General features: G+C 38.0%; 1 protein-coding gene across 1 annotated transcript in view; it reads right to left on the bottom strand.

Annotated features, from left to right (window-relative positions):
- Positions 1-17637, bottom strand: part of cacna1ha (calcium channel, voltage-dependent, T type, alpha 1H subunit a) — a 294384-nt gene that overhangs the window by 74363 nt on the left and 202384 nt on the right. The window contains exon 14 of the mRNA XM_055152604.1: positions 1303-1454. Within this exon, the coding sequence (XP_055008579.1) occupies positions 1303-1454 (152 nt within the window). The remainder of the gene's footprint in view (positions 1-1302; positions 1455-17637) is intronic.

Genomic DNA, 17637 nt, shown 5'->3' with positions numbered 1-17637 from the left:
ACAAACCTGGAGTTGTTTTGTTTCATTCACACATTTGAGTAAACCTGCATTATAAGTCTGTCTACATCTCCACAGCTCAAAATGCTCTGTTCCACCTTGTGTTGTCACTTAATGGTAATTTTCAAGTTAACAGCTACGTTTTATTTTTAGTTCAGTCAAGATTGGCAATTCCAGGGTTGAAATTATCCAAATGATTCTAGTGAAGGTGGATGGAGTTTAAAAGCACAGTGGAGCACTTCCCGTATTACCACATGACATCACAAAGTGGAACAGTTTAATGTTTGAGACTATGTTTGAATCACTGTATCACCGTATCGGAAACGATCCGCACCCACACACGTCAGTTCTGTGTTTGCAAGGCTTCCCTATCCACACAGCTTTGAGCATATGTGTTTACGTTTTACATAAACGAAACTTAAAACCACATGGCTAATTTGTATAAACTAAGCACTCAAAAAACAGCTCACTTTTGTGCGCTGATGCGGTTCAGCTTCTGTTGGACTAAAGGACTCGACTCAGTGGATTTTAAGTGTTCTTTCTGTGGTGTTCTGCTGATGGTGAGTCTGTTCTGTGCTTCTATCGTGTTGGAGATGGTTCATGTTAAACTTTTCAGAGATTATATGTCTGCAGGTCATATGCACAGACCGTATATGTGAATGGACATATAAATTCTAGCCTCTTAGCGTTTTAGCGGTAAATTACTTCGCGGTGCATAGACCTACATCAACGTATCAGTGTTTTCAGGCGTCCACACAGTGCCGGATCAGATCTGTACTCAAATTAATTCGTGGGAGCTGGCGGCACCAGATCGTTCCATCTCTGGAGCAGTTTTCCTTCGGATTAGTGTGGACGAACACTGCAACTGCAACAAAAACGACTCGAATACTAGTGAGGGCAGGGCCTGAGAGAAGCCTAAATATGCATGATTTGTGAGCTAAAAATGTGTGAATGAAACAAAATACAACTCCAGGTCTGTTTTTGATGAGGAAACATTATAACATTCACACATGTTTAACACAAAACCTGCACATTCAGAGCTCTTCTATTAAACAGAAAACACTGTGTCCCACCTTGTGATGTCATGTGGTAATACAGGAAGTGCCCCACTGTGTTTTTAAATTCCATACATCTTCATTAGATCAATTTTTTTCCTTCAAGCTAAAGATATCTTGAGAGAAGTCAAGAACAATGTGTGTATTCGTAGACCTGTCATCATAATTACTATATTTTCTCAGTATATGGCAGCTGCCCTATTAATAAAAATGTAAATTGGCTAGAAAACCTTTATACCGTCGTGTTTACCTGATGATGACGATGATGCTGTCGAAGATGTTGTATGGATTCTTGATGTAGCCGAAGAGCCCAAAGGCGAGCAGCATGAAGCCCATCTCCAGAACAAACATACTGGTGAACACGATGTTACTGATCTCCAGCACGTCTGTCAGCTCCTCCGGCTAGAAACACACAAAAGAAACACTACAGGTAAGACAAGAGGCTCAGATACTATCAGATCAGTACTAAAACTAGAATCGAAACTACATACTTATTTGAGCAAGTGTCAATACTAAAAATAGTCACATTTACAGGACAGAACCTTTCCTGAATAGCTTTACAATGATCTTGAGCTGGATCAGAACAAGTATAAGTATATGTAACCTACCTAGACAACTGAGGGATTACACAGATATAAGGCCACATGATAATATAAAAGAAAGGACTTATTATCCAGTGCTGAAAATTACATTCTATTGTCTAAATAGAGAGTGTTTTTTATTATCATCGTGGTATCGGAAATTAGTTTGAAGTTTTAGTGACCACACCAACAGAAATGATACATATCGCACCACTGCACCTTCAGTGTTTTAACTTGTGGGCTGAGTTTTGGACAGAATCGTAGAGCTAACCACAAGGAAGGTTCAAATACAGGGGGGGACAGAATTTTTGGTCCCGCTGCCGCCCAGAATTGTAATTTTCATTTCCGCTCCTACCCGTATCTGCGATATTTTGTCCCGCTTCCGCCCGCAAATCCCGCAAGATGGGGACGTTCACTTTCTTAAGCTCTACCAAACACGGAGAAGTGGAAAGGAATTGTCTAAAATTTGCGTGAGATTAGACCAGATCTGCAAATTTAGGCTGCTTATGTTTGTATATTTTACTTTACACTCATATTTAGTTTGTTATATCACCTGACCCACCCGCTCCCACATTGTGCAGTCCTGCTCCCACCCGCACTCGCAATGAGCTTCCAAAATGTGTCCCGTGCCACACTGTTTTGCGTTGGGTCCCGCGGGTAGGGCTCTCTACTACTATCTAGATCGCTAGATTACACATACATGCAAGGATGACATCTAAAACCTTTTCAAGCACGTTTTTGATGAGGGAACGCTATAACATGGTAGAAATCTCCAAAAAGTCAATTTTGCATAACACCCTCTCTTTAAGATTGTTATTTTTGCAGATGTAACTGTTTACATGACACTTCCGTAATCTGGTAACACCAGAAATCTGACAACGATCAGATTTTGATGTAGGAAGATAATGATATTCTAATTTCCCATATCTCCAAAACAACAATTGCACCATTATCTGGCTGACAACACATCGCAAACCAAACACTGTTTACATCTCCACTGTATTAAGCACTTGTCCCAGCCTGTTTGCTCTGCCAGCCCTGGAGCTAAGACTCAATCAATCAAGTATGGAGCGACAGCCAGGCTCAATCACTCGCAAAGCCCCAGCAGCAGTCATCCATCAGGGGCCCGATCTACTCCACTTACCCCGGCGATGCAGCCAGTGACCCGGCTGACGTTTAAATGCGGCCCCCTCGTATAAGCACGTGCCTGGTTCATTATAACAGAGACGCAGTTTTGTACTTTAGTAAATGAGAGCTATTCAAATAAGTTCAGGTCATGAAGTAGTGTTTTGAAGTAAGTCTGGGTTTAGAAAAGAGCAGGTAGGTGTTGGGGAATTCTGTGGAGGAGTTAGCTAACTATTTTGTCCTGGTTTATGATTAATATTGTTGTAATTCCTGGACATATTCACATTTACCAGCAGTGTCTTTGTTGTCAGCACTAATGAGCTAAGGCATTTTTATTATTATTGTTATTATTATTGCTATTGTTATTGTTATTATTGCATTTATATTTATTTATTTGATTCATTTACGTATTTATTTTGGACAAGTAAGAAATTTACATTCTTTTACATTAGAAGATATAACATTAATGAAATCATAGCAGAAACAACAACAAAAAAATAAAAAAAGATATTATTATTATTATTATTATTATTATTATTAATAGTAGTAGTAGTAGTAGTAGTAGTATTAGTATTAGTATTTTTTTTAATATTCTTTTTCTTTATTTTTTATCTGACTTTTTAAAAATGATTATTTATTATTATTTTTATTATTATTATTATATTATTATTATTATTATTATTATTATTATTATTTTATTTTTTTTTTATCAATTTTGCTATTTTGGACCCAATCCTTATCACAAATTATAAAATTAAATATTTTCAAATTTTCAGTTTGGATATTTCTTCCAAAATCAGTGAACTGCCCATTTCAAATTTTTACTTTTTTACTTTTTTGATTGCCAAAGTCACTCATAAAATATAATTCTACAGTGCCAAGACTATATAATATTTATCCAATGTTTACTTCTCAAACTAATTAATCATTAGCAGCCTCAGAATTAATAAAACTGAATAAATCTGTAATGTATTTTGACAATACAATGCACAAATTAAAATTATGTTGTTATCATTTTTAACATGCTTGGTTGTCAGTTTATTATTCTTGCAGAATATTTAGTACAGGAGACATTTAGGATTATAAATTGTGATAAAGTGCCTCACCAAAGCCTTATAGGATTTTACAGGAACTGACAAATACCGTAATTCCACTGACTGCTAGAGGGCGCCATAGTACATTGCACGGATTAACTTCACCTGATCCCACCTGCCAAAATGACAAGACGAGCAAGACCAAGACACACTCATCACACTCACACTTAGAAACATTACCACGAGTTCAAATCTATGTATCTATCTCCATTTCAACACGCTCTCCAAAACATGATCACATGACTTAAACCCAATCTCTCTGACTATTGTGTATCATGTGTTTGAGTCTGGCAATTGTCACTGCTGCTGCTTGTGTTTATTTTGATTGGAGACTCATCCTTTGCAGTTCTCATTACCAGTGCTCCCAAGATGTCTGCCGCAGCCAATCACGTGTCTAAGTGCGCAAATTACAGCCCTCGGCGGACTTGATTACCTCTTAAACCGATACAATGGAGTCTATATATGATGACACATGAGGGGGAAGCCGGCAGTGCAATGCAATCTGAGAAGCAAAACAGATTGGGTTAATGTGATGTTGGAGGGTTTGTAGTGCTTATGACACAAGGCAAAAAAGAAGACATGCAAGGTTAGCGGTTTTAAGGGAGATTTAAGCGCATGTGACAGGTTTTCATGTTTTTCTAATTGTGCCTTGGTTTGGGATGGATAGTGAGCTTATCTGTGGGACATATTTACTGTAGTTTTACATCAGTCAAGCAGCAGTTTGTGAAGAAAAGTTAAAAGAAAAAGTTTGAAAATGACCAGAAGTAGAGTAGAGTTCTAAAAAGAAATCTCACTATTTACATCATCAAAACAATCAAAACAATTCCATCCAAAATACAGTTTAAGCATTAATTAAGAAAATAAACGTGTTTCAATTGTCAAATAATAACTATGGTGTAAATTAGACAAACTTTGGCACTTGTTTACAGTACGGTTGTGCAGTTACCTCTACGTACGTCATATCTGCTGCTCATGTCAAACCAGGAAGTCAAATTATAAACATGGCCAAAATTGTCAAACTAGAGAAAACTTTGAGAAAAATCTTCAACTTAATTCTGTTAATTATAATATATTGAACAGAGCACTTTGAGCTTTGATGGCATAATAACATTATAACTTGGCTAAAAACTTTTTGCATAATATAGGACCTTTAATATGATTATATTTAAGCTTTTACAAAAAATCTTGCCTAGCTTTTATTTTTCTATTTATGTTTTGTTTTGTTGCTTCCTGGTTGGAGATGGGCAGAGGTAATTTCACACAGTTACCTGGCAACCATAACGTAAACAAGGACAAAAACCTGTCTAAATTGTTATGTAAATATTAGGGGTGTAACGATATCCAAGTCTCATGATACGATATCGTCATGGCACGATATTTATTGCGATATCGTGGGAAAGCACACGATATGGTGGGGAGGCTCACGATTAGAGGTGTAACTATATCTAAAGCTCTCGGTACGATATTTTCACAATATACATCTCACGGTACGATATTTATTGAGATATTTTGTGGAGGCTAACAAAACTGTTAATATGCTTTTTTTCCTCTTAAAATGCCTTGACCAGACTTAATCCAAAGAACTAAGACTTAAAAGTGCTTAGAACTGTTATTTCTTCTTGTAGTCTGCACTGAAATGGAGCAAAGGATCATGGTCTATGTAGTTCCCTCTGTCTGTTATTTTAGTTATTGCTGCACCATAACTCTTAATTTAAGCAAAGACACTTGTAATTTGATATATTGTGATGGTCCACGATTTTATTTTGAGAACTTTGATGATACGAGATCACGATATTTTGGTTATTGTTATAGTTATGATTGGAATAATACAAAATAAGTGATAACAACTCGATTTTGTGAAATGAAAATTTAAACTGTCATGAAAATCTGTTCCTTGTGAGTAAATTTCACTACATTTTGGATGGAACTTTTAGTGTTGATGACATACTGTAGTTCTAAAATCACTACAACTTCCTGTATTTTTGTACTTTTTTTTTTTTTTTCCCAACAAACTGCAACTTTACTGCTACAAAACCATGAGAAACATTTACCACAGCTAATATCCTGATAAACCAAGTCATAATTAGAAAAAAACTATCAAAACCTGTCACTTCAAGTTGGATGAAAATGAGTTCATGTGGCCTGACTGTGTGTTCCTAGTGCTTTTCTTTTGATAGTTTTTCACATAAAATCATGAAAGGCTCCGGAGCAGCTCTCAGCCACTTATTCTGTCCAGTGCTACACCCATGCTTATATTTAACTGTGGCGTTTTCATTGCCGTTTGTGGCCCGCTCAGTTAACAGCGCAGGCACTGAAGCTAAACAATGGGGGTTTATTATATCAGCTGTATAGTGCTGAGAGGGCTTTGTACGGGCTTTCTGGAACTGAACTTTAATTCACTGCTTCATCTGCAGTCGTAGAAGTAGAAGTACTTACATTTACTAAAGTAATTGCACTTTTGAGAGCAGCTTTCAGACACTGTACATAAGCTTGTACTTCAATAATATTTTCTACTAAGAGTAATGAAAAGGTTATTGTTAAAGGTCTTATATTATGTTATTTTCTGTTGTTTTCTCATCACAAACAGACCTGGAGTTGTGTTTTGTTTCATTTACACATGTTTAACACACAAATCCTGCATATTTTAGGCTGAGTTCTTCTTCCAGTGTGTTTTTAAACTCCATGTTGTAAATTGTAAAAGTAATCTCCAATACTTCATACACCTTCACTAGAACCATTTGGATAATTTCAGACCTGGAATTACCAATCTCTACTAGGGTTGGGTGGTAATATGGTATTACGGTATCCCACGGTATCAAAAAGCAGCAACGGTCTCACTTTCATTATCATCATTTAAAAAGTCTGCAGTGCATAAGGACCTAATATAACATTATAATTTATTGATACCTAAATTAGTTTGCTCAGCACAAATGAATGTGTGGTTGTATTTTCAATTTAATGCTATTACGATTTAAAACTAACAGTGTCTATAAAGTTTCTTTTAACTACGTGGGGAAATGACGTTCGATTAGTTTTGTTCCATTGTCACGTGATGCTCAGAAGGGAGACCAAGACAAGATGGCAAGTCCGGCCGCAAGTGAGTTGGTCCCAAAATAAAAACATTAGTACTTTTGCAATTTGGCAGCATTTTGGCTTCAGGTGCCCATTTGTTTACGTTTTATAGGAACAAAACTTAAAACTGATGGCTTATTTGTATAAACTATTAGCACTCTTTGTGTTGCTGATGTGGTTCAGCTTCTGTTGGACTAAAGGACACGACTCAGTGAAATATGTTTGTTCTTTCTGTGACGGAGGATGTGCTGCTGATCGTGAGTCTGTTCTGTGCATGTATCGCAACTTTTCAGAGAGTCTGGAGGTCATACACATAAACCGACCGTGCAAGTTCGTAGCTTACCAAAGTCGTACTAAAACATTTTGGTAATATGGTAATACTGACAACCACGGAAAAATCCTGAGAAAGTTTATTGGTATCAAAATTTGGATACTGCCCAACCCTAATCTCTACTGAATTAAAGATAAAAGTTAACCTGAAAACTACAGCTTTTACTGTTTTGTCTAAACTTATTTTCAAGTTTGAGAGATGTCAGATCTGTGGAGAGGCGAGCTACTGGCAGTAAGAATACATGTAGTCTATACCATATCTATCTATCTATCTATCTATCTATCTATCTATCTAACTAACTAACTAAGTAACTAACTAACTAACTAAAGTATATTTGAGCACTAAATACACCTGTAAATAGATGCAAGATACTTTTAATTTCACACTGTGGAACATAATTCTCATCATCTCCACGGAGACGAGAAGGGGGCGGATCCCGCGCTAGAAAAATGATATAGTGCTACTCTAAAAATGTCAAATATAATGCACAATAAATAGAAAAGCTTACTTAAATGATGTGTTGGGGTAGTAAATGGATTAAAGTTGACCTTGAGCACTCTGTTTTTTTAAGTGACGCTCTAAGTATTTTTTTTTTTCTTTAAAAATGGGCCTCAATCCAGACATCAATATGATCCATGAGCCAAAGTGTGCTCTGCTTTGACCTGCTTTGCCAACATTTAACAAGGAAGTTGATGAATCACAATAAAATGGTGTGACAAAGGCCAAGCTCATCCAACGAAGAAAAATGCAGTGTTTTTGGGCACACGATTTTTAATATATAATGGATTATAATGGATACTTAACTGTCAGGAAGCTGTTGTGCAAGCATTTGTTGAGAGGTGGATAGATAGTGGAGAAATGTACTGCATAATAATAATCAGAGCACTGCGGCTTCAAAATAACATTACTCAAAGTCAAAGTACAAAGTAGCGTTCCAGGATATTAAGTAAGAGTAAAAAATCTAATCTTAAACATTTTGTCGTTGATAGACTATAGATTTTTTGACAAAATGAAGGAGATTAGACTTCAAATCAACCAAACATCACCCACACATCACATACTGTACGTACTCACTAATAGTTCATACAAATCCATAAGGAAAGAATTTGTAATAATAATAATAATAGTAGTAACAAAACAAAACAAAACAAAAAAAAGAACATCAAAAACTAGGGGTGTAATGGTACATGTTTTCGTGCCGAACCGTTTCAGTAAGGGATGTTTGGTTTGGCACAAATACATGTACCATATCAGCAGGGATGTGCATGAGTGAGTTCGCGCAATTTGTGCAGCTATACGGAAGGTTCGGCTCTTTAATATTCACGAGGAAACTTGTCTGTGATTGAGGTGTCAGCGTTTCCCACAGCGCTTTATAGTAAGGGCGGCCGGCTTGACAATAATTGCCCTCCCGCCTTGACTACGTCCCTACGAACCACGTGAATCCTCGCAAAACTACAATCGTCGCGCCGCAGTCCTCACTTTCGCCTTTCGTAATCTGCACCCCCTTCCCTCTACCTGCGACCTCTGTCCCTACTGTAAGGGTATTTTCAACCGCTTCCATCCTGCTTCTTGAAAAGTTTTATTTACTGTTTACAAGGAATTTATTTTTTATAATATTTCATACATGTGTCGCTTATTTGAGAATATTTTATTTAACATATTAGTATTACCAAGCAGCACTTTGTATTTATTTAGGCCCGAGCCCCGACAGGGCGTAGGGCCTATTGCTTCCGCTCAGCGGAGCGAATGGGAAGGGACGTGCGCATGTCCGAATGCGACAAGACGACATGCAACTATGTCCACGGTCGCCCCCGGCACGAACAGCAGTATCCCAGTAACCCACGCCCAAGGCCTGGCTCATATTTACTACTGCTAAAATGAATGGAAGTCAATGGAAGGCGATGGGTGACCTCGACGAGATGGCGAATGACGAGCGCGTCAGTGCCCGTCACTCACCAATGACCCCACGGTGACGTGGGGAAGGTCGAGAGCTTTCAAAAAACGTATAATATGTTGTTCTAAAGTTTTCGGATATATTGTTTTTGCTCGAATTATTATTATTATTATTATTATTATTATTCTTCTGCTCTTTGAGCTCTAATTTGACCCCCTAAACACGTTCAAAAACTCACCAAACTTTGCCCAAAATTCAGAAGTGGCGAAAAATTCGATAAAATATAGGTTTCGTGCACGGGCATAAAAAAATGGCGACACAGCGCCACCTCGAAAAGTCAAAATACATTGCGCCTATGGGAGACGTCCCGACGTCAACTTTGTCGTAGAGCCACGAAATTCGGTACACACATTCGTCATGTCAAGATAAACAAAAAATGATATTATGGCCACGCCCCCTGACAAACCAGAAGGCGGCCATCTTGGATTGAAATTTCAGTCCGCATTTTCGTTCACATTGCATTTGAACGAACTCCTCTGAAGGCGCTTCGCCCACAGGGCTGAAAATCACCGTACATCATCTAGACAAGTGGAACATCTAAAGTTAGCTGATTTTTTTTGATAACTGTCACGGTTTACGTGCGGCGAAGCTGCAAAATTTGGTCAAAGTTTTGGCGAATTTCAAGGTGACATTATTTGCTCCTGTTCGCACATACTTAGTCCGATCGTGCTGAAATTTGAATCACTAATGTGTGATCTCAGTCTGAATATAATACACTATAAAACATATGAAAAAACATTATAGCGCCCCCTACCATAGACAGGAAACATCAACATTATCAGATCTGCACCAAATTTGGGAATTAAATTCTATGCATAATTACGAGCAAAAAAGTATATTATGGACATGGCGAATTTTTCACCGTTGGCCAGCAGGGGCGCTAAAACTCCTCCCAAAAATAGAAAAAAATATATTACACGCACATGCTTAGTCCGATCATGCTGAAATTTGAATCACTAATGTGTGACCTCAGTCTGAATATAATACACTATAAAACATATGAAAAGTGAACACTATAGCGCCCCCTACCATAGACATGAAACATCAACATTGTCGGATCTGCACCAAATTTGGGAATTAAATTCTATCCCTGATTACGAGCAAAAAATTATATTATGGACATGATACCATTTTCACTGTTGGCCAGCAGGGGCGCAAAGACTAAAAAATTTGGCGCCTATGGGAGACGTCCCCGTCATCTTTGTCGTAGAGCCACGAAATTCGGGACACACATTCATCATGTGAAGACAAACAAAAAATATTATTATGGCCACGCCCCCTGACAAACTAGAAGGCAGCCATCTTGGATTGAAATTTGAGTCCGCGTTTTTGCTGACGTTGCGTTTGAACGAACTCCTCTGAAGGCGCTTCACCCACAGGGCTGAAAATCACCGTACATCATCTAGACAACTGGAACATCTAAAGTTAGCTGATTTTTTTTTATAACTGTCACGGTTTACGTGCAGCGAAGCTGCAAATTTTGGTCAAAATTTCGCCTAATTTCAAGGTGACATTATTTGCTCCTGTTCACACAGACTTAGTCCGATCGTGCTGAAATTTGAATCACTAATGTGTGATCTCAGTCTGAATATAATACACTATAAAACATATGAAAAAACACTATAGCGCCCCCTACCATAGACATGAAACGTCAACATTATCAGATCTGCACCAAATTTGGGAATTCAAGTCTATTAATGACTAGAAGCAAAAACATATATTACTGACATGGGCATTTTTCAAGGTTGGCCAGTAGGGGGCGCAAAGAACATCTAAAGGCGTACTATGTCATTTTGCCATTTGCAGGCACAGAGTTTGCGGACACGGCGTTTACGGTATGGTGTTGGCGGGGCACACTATTTGCGGGCACGGCGTTCGCGGGCACGGCGTTCGCGGGCGCGGCGGGCGAGGGCCGTTCGACGCCGCTTGCGGCTTTAATTTTATTTTCCCATTTGTATAATGTTCAAAACAAATTGTTGGTTTAATAAAAGCACAAATAAACCTCAAAATCGAGATACGTGCTGAACTGTGATTTTTGTGAACTGTTACACCCCTATAAAAACACAAATAAAAAAAAATAAAAAGGTATAAGCAACTCACAAAAGGGCTCAAACCATATTAAAATAAAGAACACAAAACATAAACAATAACAATACTGATGATTATATTACTATATCCCTAATGCCAGTGAACAAATTTCATTTATAGACATACTAAAAGAGGGAAAAGTAACCAAAACTACTTGAGTAAAAGTACAGATTTGTCAATACAAATATTCAAGCAGCAGCATAACTTCTGTATGCTGGAATACTACTCAGAAAAGTATAATCTGATACTCAGGTAAACGTAACTGTGCTCCCCACGTGTTTGTTGACTAGTTATGAGAGAAAAAATAAGCTTGTGTGTGTGGATAATGTGTGTGTGGATAATGCGGTAGCAGTAGTATGGAGGCTTAGCACAGAATAGCTGCTGCAGACAGTGGCAAAAATGACTAATGGTTAGCGCCCCTAATTAGCCTTGTGCTGTCCCTCTGTGCTCCGCTGTACACAGCAAAACCACCGCAAAAAGCACATCTGCAAAATGATGCGAGCCAACAAAGCGCACAAAGCACAAAGGGTGTAACTGGAAAAGCTGAAATGACTTGCTGTTTAATCCATCTTATAAAAGTGACTAAGAATAGTGATCATAAATGTATTTTTTATATTCATATTCAGTTTGCGGTGCATATTTTAAACGTGTCCCAGGTGTAGTAGCATTTGCGAAACTAGCGGAAATATCAACGGCTGAGTTAAAACGAGGATCTGTTTCAGAATATGTTTGTAGAGGTCTAGGCTACAGGGTTTAGGAGTGCTTATACATATTAAACTGAGACACACATTATGATAATGTCTAACCTCGTTTCGACCTTCACAAACTCATGTGTCCTCAAACGCTCCTGGTTCAAAAATGTGCGCTGTGAACAGAATGCTGATTAGAAAACCTGAATTCCACATTTAATCTCAACAACTGACTGACAGAAAAATGGCAATTCTTTTCCCTCAAACCCAATTTTGATTATGAGTCATTTGCAGAGATGTAACGATATCAAAATCCCTCGATACAATATTTTGATGATATGCATCTCACGGTTAGCCGGTTTCACTTCGTGGAAACTGTATGACCTTGCAGCATTAGGATTTGTTCGCTCAACGGTAGGTGGGTACTTTTTTAATTTAACCTACAACACTATTTGGTTGTGACATATGTAATGCAACTGGGTTATAAGTGGTATATTAAGCTTTTCCCAAATGGTAAATGGTCACATTTTTCTATAGCGCTTTTCCACCTTCAAGGCACTCAAAGCGCTTTACAACAAGGAACCACTCACCCATTCACACACCAGTGTACGCAGACCCTGTGGGCAAGGTGGGTTAAGTGTCTTGCCCAACAACAGCATTCATCTGTGCCAACCTGCCTGTGGGTCAGTGGATCTGACGCTCAACCTGTGATGTTTATGTCAAGAGCTTCGAACTGCCAACCTTTAGATCAGTGGGCGAATGCTCTACCAACTGAGCTACTGCCGCCCCCCAAATCCCGTAGGAAGAAGGTCAATAACACATTTCCCCTTGATAAAATTCACCAAACATTCTCTTTGTTCCAGTTTTAAATCCTTGGTCTTGGGAATCGTTGTCAACACACAATGTATGGCTTCGTCTACATCCATCTTGTCCGCTTTGTTTACTGTTCTGCTGTACCACAAAAGGGACCCAGTCATGGCTTCACAGCTCTTCGCTGAGTGCTCGGTGCACAATCTACAACTTCCAGGGTTCTTGTAAACCGTCTAGTGTATTCCAATTCCAAGCATGCTTTCTGTATTTTACCTAAACAAGTAACAATTAAAGCCTCTCTTTACTGTTGGCAGGTATCAAATTCGTTAAAAATAGGGACTCTAGGGACATTTCTTGTATAAAACTGGGGACAAATCACTGGTTTTGTATAAATCTGCTGGGACAGGGGACACAGGGCTCAAAACTGGGACTGTCCCGGGTAAATAGTGACACCTGGTCACCATAATCATGTAGAGTGGGTTAACACAAACATTTTAAGACCAAAATGACGACTCTGTAGCGGTTACAGAGAGGGGCGACGTTTTTTTCAACACAAAGTGAATTGGAGCCAGAAACGAGCCCTGTGCTTAGTTCCAATTTGGAGCACAACGTTTAGCAAATTAGCCATGTCCATTTATATATACAGACTATGGGTTTTATGTTATACTGCAGAACTGACCCTCCACCAGAAAAGTTCCACAATGCACCTTTAAAGCTTATTCTGCGTCCATTTGCAATCAGTCTCTGAGCTCTCCGCCCTCCCTGCTGGTGTGTTGAGAAGTTTGTCTCTGGGTGTCACATAAGTGGGATGATGAGTACCGCGGTGAGAGCACCTCTTACATAAGGCCCCGTGTCTCCCTCTGACTCTGCCTGGGAGCGGGTGCTGTTGGCCCAATATGGACATGGCTCTCCCAGGCTGCGCTGCTCTGTTTACACTCAGTTCCACTCTGGAGCACAAACATGAGGAGGTGAGGAGACGGACCATACACCAGCAGATCACAACATCTTTATAATGGATGTATGCAGTTTTTTGTTTTAAGTACAGGCCCTATATTACGCAAAATTGACTCTTGTGAGCTTTATACCATGTTACAATGTTGTCAACTCCTCAAAAACAGACCTGGAGTTGTGTTTTGCTTCATTCACGCATGTTTGAGTAACTCTTTATTATTAGTTTGTTTACATCTCCAAAGCTCACAATGATCTGTTACACATTTTGATGTCATGAAGCGATTGTTTTGACGTTTTACCTTTTGTTTAGTCAATTCCAAGGCTGAAATCATCCAAATGATTCAAGTGAAGGTGTATCAAGTTTAAAAACCCAGTGGAGCACACAAAATGGAACAGCGTGTTTCTGTTTAAGAGGAGAAATTCGCTAAAATATGCAGAGTTTATGTGTTAAACATGCGTGAATGAAACAAAACACAACTCCAGATATGATTTTGATGAAGAAACATTATATCATAGAAAATTTGTATGTTTCTATGTGGGAAAAATACTTGACTTCAAAATAATACATTGTTCCATTACAAATCTATGGGTTTATCTCTGTGTAATTTTAGATATTTAACACAATAGAACAGGGACATTGTTGTTTAATCATAATTTAATGAAGAAACAACAATATAACAGCATATTATGGGCCTTTTAAAAAATTTTCTAAGTTAAAATTACTTCACTTCAAAATAATGTATTGTCCCATTAGAAATAGACGGGTTTATCTCTGTGCAATTTTAGATATTTAACACAATAGAACAGGGACATTGTTGTTTAATCATAATCACCTCCTACTTGTTTCCGTGGAAATGTTGTTAATTTGGCTATAATATTTCACAATATATCATAAACTCTATACTTGTCTCCATGGAGAATGTATGGTTTTAACTTTCTATTTGGTTTTAGTTTTCTATTTCCATGAATTATACAGTTGCAAATTCCACCCCCAGAAACTTAAGACTTCGACAAACTTTACTGATCCACAAGGGGAATTATTTAGCTGTTAAAAATTATTTTAAGTTAAAAATAGAAAGTTACATACTATCTCTTTAAGATTAAGAATATATGAGCAACTAAATTCTGAGAAACAAATCAGATGGAGCTTTATAATTCTAATGGGACAATATTTAAAAGGTGCACTATGCAACTTTTCCGATTGCGTTTCTGTCATGTGCTTGCCTCTTTTGAGATGTTATTACTTTACTAATCTATTTTGCACTTATTCAGTTACTTAAATCAGACGCTGAAGAAGACAGCTTACAAATAGGATATACCAGGGCCCTTTCCAGCGTCTCAAGGGCCCTTTACTTTGCCAGCATTCAGACATTACTTAACGATCAGCGGTTGTCAAACATTTTACAGCAAGTACCCTCTAAGAAAATATTTAGCCTTCTGAGTATCACCAGATCTAAACCAGGTCCATAACAGGACTGTGTCAGATCTAAACTAGACATAAACCAGGTCTAAAATAGGACTATGCCATTGGTACTTTAGGCCTAAACAGGGAATAGTCACATATGTGGATGTAATTGATAATAAGTTAACCCTAGACCAGAGTTCTGCACGGGTCCATTTAACCCGTGATTATATCAAGTTAAATCTGCACCCGCCTGGTGACGTTAACATTCCACCCATCACTCGCCCGTGCCCGTGCCCGTGCCCGTGATTAATCGGGATAGGCCATTAGTCCGATAGCCCAATAGTCCAGGACTAAACCTACGCCTTATCATTACACAGATTATAAATATATACATGCCGCAATCGCCAAGCCAATTGCTAGGACTACTAGGACTGGACCAGGACTACACCAGCAATAAACCAGGTCTAAACCAGGACTAAAACAGTGCCATTAGGATAAATATATACACGCACAACCACTGAGCCGATCACCAGTACTACACCAGGACTACACCAGGACTACACCAGGACTGGACAAGGTCTAAATCAGGACTAAACCCAGTCTAATCCCAGACTAAACCTGGAATAAACCCGGAGTAAACCCAGACCAAACCAGGAGCACAGCCACCAAGCTGATGGTTTTATGTAATAAAAACACTAAAGTCTCTCTCAGCCTAGTCCATCGTTCCAGAAAAAGACCAGAAATGGCACTTGTTTCCAGGGCAACAGACGTCCTGGACACCCATCAAGTATTTTTCTCCTGTTCATCGTTCATTTAATTCACCAGACCCGCCAGTATGTAATCACTACTTATTTCTTATTTTTTCTTATTTTATTTATTAGTAAAGGGACAGTACATATTAATGAACATTAAAAATGTAAATATGTAAAGACTATAGCCAACGTGGATAATTTTCATCTTCAGTCCCTCGGCAGGTTGATGTAAAATCATCTATAGGACGAGGAAAAGTACAGCAACAATCACACAAAAGTACACAACACCAGCACACTCACTACATACAATTAGTTTCAAACTGTTCATTTGAGGTTCAAAGTCAAAAGTTTAAGAGTTAAACCAAGAGTTAAACCAACAACCCCTCAAAATAAAAGAAAATATAAATTGGTTAAACATGGTGACATATTTGACCAGTGAACAACCATTGTTTTAAAGCTTTAGAAAATGCTGCCAATGTTGAAAGTTCTCGTATATGAGCAGGCGCTGTGTTCCATGTTTGAGCAGCTCGATAAGCAAAAGAGAGTTGTCCAAAAGTACTTTTTCCTAAAAGGCACAGAGATGAATTTCTTTTCACAAACTCCTTAGAGGAGGTGGAGCAAGATGATTAAAAACTTTTGTAAATTGTGTTGTCCCAATTTAGGAATTTGTATTTGTCAATTATTCTGGCTACCTGCCCGCATACCCGCTCGTAAAATACCAGAAAGTTAAAACCCGCCAGTTTTAGCAACTATTTGACCCGGTGCAGGACTCTGCCATAGACCTTAGTTTGAGAACCACTTCCATGACCCAGTCTATTTGACAAGCAACTACAGGACAACAGAGATCAAGTAATAAAAATAAAAAAAATCTCACTAAGTAAATGAAGCATGCTATAATGCATTAGCACTGTGTGTAGAAGTGTGATTGCAGAACAGGACATTTATTAGAAACATGGGCTGCTTTTGTCTGCTCTACTGCATCTGTTCAGACTTAAAGAGACAGATTTGATGAATTACATTTTATATTTCATAAAAGTGACATCACAATATCCGCAGACACAAAGTAGACATGTTCAAATCAACTATAGTTCTTACTGGTAACAATTGTAATATTGATTTCTTCTTAGTAACAAAACACTGGACATGATGGCCAACTTGTTTATGTGATAACAAGGCTTTGGTTCTCAAGAAAATTATCTAATCTCAAAGCAGAATAAGCCTCACTGAGTCTTTCATTTTGGGTTGCCAGTTTCAATAGAGCTGGGTACCATTAAGAAGTTGCCAATACGATACATACCTCGATACACAGATCACAATACCATACTTATCTCGATACAGGGCACTTTCGATTCGATACGACAGATTTCAAATTGATTCGATACAGTTCAATAAAAAATAAAGACTAAATCATGGCTGTGATACTAAAAGTTTTTGTTAAACCACTTCTTGTACAAAGTTCATATGAAACACAAACATTTAAATCATCAAAACTGTGAAAATGTCAAATGTTTTTCATAAATGATTCCTTCCTCTAAACAAGCAACAAAACTGTAGCACTGTAACAAAATAATTTAGTAAAATCTAATAAAAAATACTCTTATATTGATACAGCAGCCCACGATATCAATACTGTATCATCACATTACAGTATATAGGTACAGTATATTGATATTTTGATATTTTTGCACACCCCTAAGTTTTCAATGCTAAAATCGTAAAATAGTTGGTTTAAA

Source organism: Boleophthalmus pectinirostris, unplaced genomic scaffold (assembly GCF_026225935.1).
Source record: "Boleophthalmus pectinirostris isolate CB_2022bp ecotype Guang Dong unplaced genomic scaffold, ASM2622593v1 HiC_scaffold_17, whole genome shotgun sequence".
In the NCBI taxonomy this organism is placed as follows: Eukaryota; Metazoa; Chordata; class Actinopteri; order Gobiiformes; family Gobiidae; genus Boleophthalmus; species Boleophthalmus pectinirostris.
This window is presented reverse-complemented; position numbering and strand designations above follow the sequence as displayed.